We start from the raw sequence: 9044 nt of genomic DNA on the forward strand, positions 1-9044 counted from the left end.
TTGTGCCCTATGTGAAACAAATTACCCCATTTACACTCCGATGCTGCTTGGGCTCTGAGGCAGCAGCCCTTCTCAGCCTTTGCTTCCCCATCACCTATGTATGGATGCTCATGGATGTATTTTGTACCTTCTGTTCCCACCCTTTTGCAGCTCCGCTACCCTTATGTACATACCTAAATCCCATAGCTCTTCTGCAGGGAGAGAAGGGAATGTGTGCTGATAGAATCATTGTGTAGATTTGAATTAAATATGTGTATGTGTCTGAAAATAATGTATTTTGAATTTTATGCAAATTAATGCATAATATATGATTGTGTAGGGAGATACTCGGGAGGACTCTAAAGTATTCTTGAAGAGGAACTGACCTGAAGTTTGAGAACTGCTGACCTAGATCAAAAGGCGTCAATGCACATACACTGGCTGAAAGGCAGGTTTATGACAGGTAGATTAATGTGTATTATTTAACTGATCACCTTAAAGAGTAAACTGGGATTACTGAAAAATCCCTGCTTCATTTTCCTTTAGTTAGATTATTGCTTTGCTTCTATTAACAGACTTTCTACTGTTACCTTCCAGAGATCAATGTTACAATCACTGTTTTTAATTACAAGTGTTTGAGCCTGCTAACAGCAGATGTTATTAATATTTTCATTAACCACTGAAGCCCCACGTTAGGACAAGCCATTGCTGTTACGTGCTCATGTGTGGTAAGCACCCTTATCCAAACAGCAGCAAAGGCTTTAGAGAATGAATTCATGTCTGGATTTATTTTGGAGGGAAGTTACTAAGCACTTTCTAATTTTTTTTTTTTCTGTCTTCAGTTACTGTTGTCAAATAAACTTCTCAGTTGAAGGTTCAGTGTTTTGGCAATGTTGATTTGAAAGATACTCAAATGATGGAGACAGTAGGTTCCCATTTGTAGCATTTATGTAAGATACACCGTGTAGCATATCTGTAACATATGTTTTAAAGGATGCATTCTGTTTTGATGAGCTAATTGAAGACTAAAGATATCTTAGATATTTATCCTTTGGCTTTTGTCTTAAAGTTTTATTATTTTTATACAGAAATTTCACTGGCTAATTTTTAATCTGTCTTCTGATTGTACTGTTCTTTGGCAGTGTAAAAAGTAGGTTTGTGTCAGTGTGATTTGATAATGGCTTAAGGCATATTTGAAGATGTGGACTTGTTATGAGTCTTACTTAGACCTGCAGTTAATCACAGTGTTGTTACGTGCATGAGAACTTCATGGCTGTTTTAATTTTGCTTTATTAGACAGCTTTCAGGAGACCTCCTACAGCTAGTGTTGATATACAGCTCTCGGATCTAATCACTGGCAGATGCCAGGAGCTCAGAGCAGACCTGATGAACGCATGTCTGTTCTGCTGCTTCTGGTACACTACATTTCCTGTGGTGTTAGGAGAGCCACAGGTAGTGAGTTACGCTTTAAATATTCATGAATGCAGCAACTAAGAATGTGGGCCTTAGGCATATTGAAAGGGTTTTTTTTTTCCTTCACTGATTTTTGGCATTAAGCAGGAACTAAAAAGCAGGCACAGCTATGCTAACCTGTATGGATAGACATGCACATGTGCTCCAAACATACTGGAGTGTGTGCCAGTATAGCTGTGTCAATAAAATAAGAGGGTTTTTTTTTTTTTAAAAATAAAGCACACCTGTATGTGAAAGCAGGCTGAAAGACCTCCAAGTGCAACTGAAGTCTCCTTCAGAAGCTTTTGATCTTAAAGCAATATAGTACTGAAGTAATACTCCTCTGGAACCATTGTGTACCAGTCATTAGTTTCTGTTCAGATTAGTGAGGTTTTCCCAGGCTTATACTACATTTCTCATGGCTTTCCCCACCAGTTAAGCTAGAGCCTCTTGCAAAAGAGGAAGTATTGCAGATTTTAATTGATTGGTTTTCAACCCTTGCCCCTCTGGATGTGTCTACAAGAAATCCTTTTCATTAGCTTTTATTTCCTGCAGTTTTACATTCTGTATACAGACTGCTGCTGTTGTGGGCCACATCTCATGGTAATCCCCAGGGTGTTTCAGTTCTTACAGAAAAGAATACAGGACACTGTAGGATCTTAGCTCAAAAGGGAGGTATGTCGGATGGCTTTTCCCCTTCCTTTTTCTCTGCTGGTCTCCATCCTACCCAAATCCCTAATGCAAACTGCAGCATTAGCTCAGGGCTAAACGTGGCTGTCAGGATTTCTTCCAATAGAATTATAACTGTTACAGTTGTCTCAGCTTCAGAGTCTGTTTGGGGTTTTAAAGAAATGCTCTGAATGATCAGGATGGGTACACAGGCTTCCCTGTTTAACCTGGCCCATGCCACTCAGCAGCCCTGCTTTCCAGCGAGGAAGCTTGGCCACCCCCAAAGAGCTCTAGGCTGCTGCTTGTTCAAAACCAGGGAATTGCAGGCTTCTCCCAGCCAATCCATACTGCCTCATGTTTGGCCCATTCCCAAGACTTTACCACCTTGTTTATCCATCTTATTGAGTTAGACTGACAGTTGTCTTGGATCACCAGAGATTGTTTGAAGGGCTACCAAACAAACTGCATTGTAAATCCATTTTTTTACCCATTAATCCATCAGAATTTTTTTTTTCTCCAGAACTGAATTTCTTGATAGAGGGTAAAACCTTTGCTAGGTTTCTGTCAATGAGATCTCTCAAACAGAAGGTTTATGTCCTTCAAGCATCCATTTCCTCATTATTTCATGTGAAAGTAGGTGGGTTTTTTTCCCCTAACTTCTTTTTGGACAAGTGGGCATCCAGCCTTTAGGATAGAACAGGTAGAGTCCATAACTGCAGATGTGGCAGCAAGAGGAAAGGAATGGGATAAAACAAAGAGTTTGAACAGGTTTACAATGGCTTTTGCATTACTTCTCTGTACTGACCTCAGCTGTAAGGAAATGTTCAGGTGTAAACCAGCTTCTGAACTGTAATTCGAGTGGAAGATGATGTAGTGAGGCTTTGCTGGGTGTAGCGTGTCACTGCCCAGCATACCAGTGAACACTAATGCCCATTTTGGATGACTGCTCCCATTTTAGTACCACAGTATCAACACCAGGACTTGCAGCTCAGTAGCTTAAGCAGTTCCTTACACACTGACAGATGTCTAGCTCTGATCAAGGAATTCAGGGACAGCTGTACTGAGTCCTGGTTTTGCAAAGAATTAGACATGGTGTGATTTATAACACAGGCAGTTCTGATTGTATCAAGATTATCCATATTAACATCAGGCGTGTGTATAAAAGCTTCAGGGTTATTTCCGTAGCAGTATTGCATCGGGGGGGGGGGGGGGGGGGGGGGGGGTTGGCATATAGTTGGATTTATAGTTGTCACTCATTAACCAGACTTTTACTCACCCATTGTTCTAAGCTGCAGATAATGACTCTGTAAAAGAATCAATCTAAGATACTGCTATTTAACATTCCCCTAATTAGTTTATTAGAAACTGAGAGAAAACTAATGCTTTAAAGTATTTTGTTTTAAGCGTGGTTTCTCTTGAACGCTGGGCGGAACGGGTATGAGCAGAGTGAGAAATGTGTCATTTCAGCATGAAGTGTTAATTGCTCGTGGTGAATTAATTTTGAAGTCACCCTTGCACAGTGAGCTGTATTTTCAGACAAAAAATACTGAGGAGAAAGGAATGTAAATTAATTTAATGCTTAGCTCATTTAAGCTGAGCCTAAATTGTTTGCTTTAAAAGAATTTAGGCTCTGTTCAGTTGGATCCACTGGATGGCTTTGCAAATAGTGGTGTTTAAAGATGAGATGGGAGGTGTGGTGCAGATAAGTGCCTGCTGTGTAGATGCTACATCTTTCTTTTTCAAAAACCTGTCCTTAATGTGGTCTGAGAGCTGAGGGCACCTGTGCTCTGCAGTCTGAGCCTGGCACACAGACCAGAGACAAAAGCACTTAGGACACATTGCTCTAATCCATAAGGATGAGGTTGACTGGATTTTACCACTGTCCTAACTCTGGAGGAGCTCTATCACATGCCATTTTCTTCTCCATACAGATTTCTAACTGCTTTTTGCCCCATTGGGTGTCAGCAGTGTTGGCTGGAGCATGTTGTGTCCTGGTCTCAGTCAGCACTTCCACGTGTGTTCAAGGCCCCATCCTAAGCTGCTGCATAGGTTTGTGTGTTCTGCATTAAAAATTCCAGGCACCTGCTCGTTCCCCTGGAGGAGGTGGGTGTTATTTACCCAGCCCTTACAGGGAAGTGGAAGGAAAAAAACCTCAGAGGTGTGAATGTGCTTGTAATTGAAGGTATGTAGTAAACTTATAGTCTGGCTTTTGTAACCCTCAATCTGTTTTGCAAAACACAGTTCTGGGAGTCAGTATTAACAGCAGATTTCACATTAAAAAAAACCTTAAACTTCCAGCACATATTAGCTTCCTGCTGAATTATCCAGAGTGACTGTGTACAGTAAAGGAGATGTAAAGATGCTTTTCCATCTAGAAAGACTAATAATCTGAGCACAATTGAGAGAATACAGATGATTAATATTGTTTGAGTGCAATACATAACACTTAAGGAGCATTTTAATTGTGGTAAAAAGCAAAGTATTGTTATGTAGGGTTGTTGAAAGGCCTATAGTATTGTTCACAGGTACTAAATCCAGGTATCCTTGCTGATTATGGGATTAGGCTAGGAGCACAATTATAACTGATTCATGAGGCATAACTGCTTTGTGGGTGAAATCAGGTCACCTGTGGGAAGACTCATGTTGTCCCCCACTACCTGAGCCCTGTACTGGCAGCCAGGATGTTGCCATCCTCCCTCCAGCAGCTTTTTGTGAAGCTGATGTTTGAAAGAACAGTGAGAGATTCTGCACAACCAGCTTGCTTTATTAATGGTCCTCGTGCTGTAGTGTTAGCAAACCAGTGCTGATCAGGAAAGGGTTTTGTTAATGAGTGCCAAATACTATTTAGACTCAAAAACACATAGAGTATCTCATTAAAATTTCTGTTGGCTTTTAAGGGGCTCTTTGTATGAGGAAAGCACAGCAGTTTGTCATTAAGGGTTAAGGCTTTAGTCCTTGTTACCATTAATATCAAATAATCCTATAGGAATTAAAGGTGGTAAAGCATGTGAACGGTGTAAGGCCATTAGTTGCTGGCACAGCACAAGCAGTACTGTCCAGAGGAGATGCAGCAGTGCCTGGCTGTAGCTCTAATTTCTACCACCTTCCTAGTCCTAGCATAGCTCCTCTCCTCTTCCTGTCTGGCAGTGAAACTGTAACCCTGCTCTGCAGAGTGGTGGTTTATGGTTGTGTGGCTGGACTTGAGGTTCAGTGGTAAGGACTTCCCAGAAGCACCAGATAAAAGACATGGAGGCTTAGTCGTTAATAGGCTGATACCTCCTGCCATAAAAGGTACGGGATAAAAGCAGGAATAGGAAGAGAGCTACTGTTGATGTATTTTAAAACAGTTAGCAGAGGCCACAGCTGGATGCTCTATGAAGACCTGAGTGCCACCATTACCTACCAGGTGGATGTAGTGACAGCCCAAAAGTTGATGGTCTTTGGTGCTTTTCCCCAAAGAGAGGAGGAACAAACTTAGTAGCAATACAGTGTTGTAACATCAGTGCTTGGGCCACCTGTTAGGACTTTCCTGTTAAAAATAAAATTTCAGAAGTAGCTTTGGGGCACTGCAGCACCCACGGGGGTTCTGCCACGTCAGAACAGATGGGGTTGTGTAAACGTTAGTTACCAGTTGAGAAGCTGAACCACACTGATAAACACATCAGCAGCCTTACCCAACTCCTTGCCAATCCAGTTCTGAATGCTTTACAGAATCAGCAGGGTGAGACTAACTCCACAACACAGAAGCAGCTGAAATGCATGTTCTTGAAAATAACTTTGTCTGGTTTTATATTCCCAATTTAAAATTAACTTTCTCTTGCCTGCAGAGTCTGTAGGGATTAGTTACTTCATCATCTTCTGAAATGCCTGGTGCATTTACTGTGTTTGAGATATTTGCTGGTTTTTAAATGGAATTGGGTTTTGTAAATACTTTGTCAACCCCGTTTCAGTGGGTACCCAGTTTATATAAAACCTAAAGAAATGCTGTGTCAAACTGATGTGTTCAGACATGGTTTATCCTATAGCATCTCAAGCGCTGAATAGCAGCAGTTACATTTGAGAGCGCAAGGGGGTGATTGCTCGCGGCTGTTTCTCGAGTTAGCATTGCACGTGCTTTCCCCCAATTTCCTCCAAATACATGTTCCAGCATAAAGGATAAAATAACTTGTGGTGCCAAACGCTTCAGACTGTGTTGCTAAGCATTGCCTCCTCTTATTGCACTAGTTCTAAAATCCAGTTTTTGATCATTTACTGTCCTTTTGATGGCCTTTTTAATGGATTACACACACCCCCAACCACTTTCTACTGCTCGTGTCCTTGATTACATCACTGCATCCTCAAAGAGATGTACCACAGGCTCTGGGGGAAAGCACTATATGGGGTGAAGTAATAAATCTGATAATTGGACTTTGATATATTGTAGGAATGGAATATTAATATATGATTGAGATGTGACACTGTATTCTTAAGGAGGGATATACTGGAATATTCTTTTATAAGAGATTTTAGCCCAACTAGCACTAAATTCTGCCATTACATCTACGTCTGTAATTGGTATGTAATAATGTAAATGATAACCCCAAAATTAAATTTTAAAGTTGAAGAGCACACAGTGAACTATGTAAAAAAAAAAAAATATGATCTTCACTTTGTGAATCATTTTTTTAAAAAGCACTTTCCTATTGCCAACTAGCATGTGAATGAACTTTAGATTCTCTCATTTGTTATGCTCCGTAGACGTGAAATTTCTTTAATCTGTCTGTTAATGGGTAAATTCATCATATAAATGCTGAAACGAAGCACCTTATACTATGCTGCTTAAACTTGCTTGTAATTGCACCTTTTGTTATCTGCAGATTTTTCTTAATGAGTATTCTTGTGCAGTATCATTGTTCCCTGTGGGTCTGAGTGAATGATTAACCAACCTGCAGCATCGTTTACTTACTTAGTTTCTATTTCAATACAGCATTGTATTGTGAGTTCAGTGCTTCAGAAATAAATGCTACTTCCATTTGTCTGCTTTGGTTGTGTGTCACGTCTTTCCCTTCTGCTAAATTAAGTCAATTTAGAGTGTAAGTCAAAACAAGTGTAAGAATTTGAAAATTTAGTAGAGTGCTCAGCTACCTGCTGGGCTTAACCCACAGCAAAGAAGTCCCACTTCCACAAAATTAACTATTTTAAATTCAAAGTAATTTTGGCTTAAAAATAAATTCTGCTTTCATTTAAGGCATTCATCAGCCTCGGGTGTGTATTTGTGTATAGCAAGTAACCACGCTGCTCAGTGCTGTGACTGACCAGTAGCAAAGTAGTAATGGAACATCCCAGCTTCTCCTGGTGTTATGAAAGCTGCACATGCTGTGTGCTGTTTTTGCACTGTGTAAATGAAGTTTGCATTTCTGTAGCTGTACCTTTAACTAGAACAATTGTTCTCATCAGACAACAGCCCTTATCTTAAATCTAACCGTCAAACAGGCAAATACACTTCAAAAACTGAGGGGAGTTGTCTGAACCTTGGACGGTAGGCAGGCACAATAAATGGGCTCCAGCTCTGAAGGAGACTTTATTGCATTTTGTGCTATAAAACCTGAGATCGTTCTGCTTACAGCAAGTGTGAAACTTGAGTAGTAACCACAAGGTTTAACTGTAAACTTCTCTTTTTAAAGTAGTGGTCTTGTCTTTAACCTGTACTGCCGAGTTAACGTCTCTGCCTGGGCCAGTGCTCACTGCCCACTGGGACACAGCGTGGGCATGTGTGTCCCAAGCTCTGGTGCAAATCTTTGTTGCTGTAGTGGTGGAATTAAATCAGTTCCAAGGGTTATAAATCTGGAGGTGTTTCCTTGTATTATCTGTAAGGAGGTGGTCAGAGAACACAGGCACTTCTGTTGCACAACACTTCTTTTGCAGTCCTTTCAGTCAGCAGCTCATTAACAAATAACAATTACTGTCCCTGGCTTATCAGCTGGCTGTGTGTTTTCATTGTTAAATGGTGTAAAGCAGAATTTCCAGCTGACAAATGGATCTGTAGACCACCACATCTCTTCTGTCAGTTGGACATCGCGACAGCGACACCAGTATGCTAGGGCAATGAGAAAGCTGTTGATGAAGCACAGCCAGGGAACGTTCATCTCCACGTAGGCTGGAATCCGAGCACCCAGAAAGAAAAGGATCATTTGAAGAAAAACAAAAGGTGCCCAAGTGCCAAGGAAACAGATGAGGAGTCTGCTCAGGAGCTGCCTCTTAGAGCAAGTGCCATTGTTAGACACATAGGAGAACATCAGGACAGGCTGGCTGGCAAAGGAACCTACCCTGACAGACATCAGCATGGCTACCACCTCCTTCCAACAAGCCAGGAGAGCTGTGCCTATGAGTAGCACCATGGCACACGAGACAGAGTAGCTCTGCGCGCTGGCATAGAGAGGACACTGATAAGGAGAAAAAAGGTTCTGAACGGCTAGTTCTTCGTGGATAGCAGGAACTTTCAGAATACAAAAAAACCCTGAAATCCATATAACCAGCACAGCAAACACATAAAGCAGTCTCTGACCTCTTCTAGGAAGCTGAGAGGTTTGGGCTATAGTCATGTAATAGTCCAGACCAGCCATGAGATAGACTGGGTAATGCAAAACGCCGTAGGTAAGAGAAATGATCTGGGTGAACAGGCAAATGTGGTATTTTGTAAACCTCACACCCCAGATTGCAAAGTCCTCAAAATAGAAAATGAAAACCAAACTTGTCAGCAGTATGAAATCGAGAAGTGCCAGCGAAACACAGAAGTATCCCATAAAACTGACTTTCACGGGTTTTTGCTTCACTTGCAGCATGAAGAAATCAAGGAACACTTTTCCAAGCATAATCAGGAGCAACGTGCAGCTGATGTCATGAGGCTGGCTGACCTGAGTGTAGATGTACTGACCAGAACAATTTTCACAGAGTATAGCATCCAT

At 41.2% G+C, this 9044-nt stretch overlaps 1 protein-coding gene across 1 annotated transcript; it reads right to left on the bottom strand.

The window, feature by feature from the left end:
* Window positions 1-8024: 8024 nt before the first annotated feature.
* Window positions 8025-9044, bottom strand: GPR160 (G protein-coupled receptor 160; the record flags this gene model as incomplete). Its single annotated transcript, XM_084267223.1, has 1 exon — window positions 8025-9044. The coding sequence occupies one exon, from the start codon at window positions 9042-9044 to the stop codon at window positions 8025-8027; it is 1020 nt and encodes a 339-aa protein (XP_084123349.1).

This window comes from Gallinula chloropus (assembly GCF_964237585.1).
Source record: "Gallinula chloropus genome assembly, chromosome: 8".
Taxonomy (NCBI): Eukaryota; Metazoa; Chordata; class Aves; order Gruiformes; family Rallidae; genus Gallinula; species Gallinula chloropus.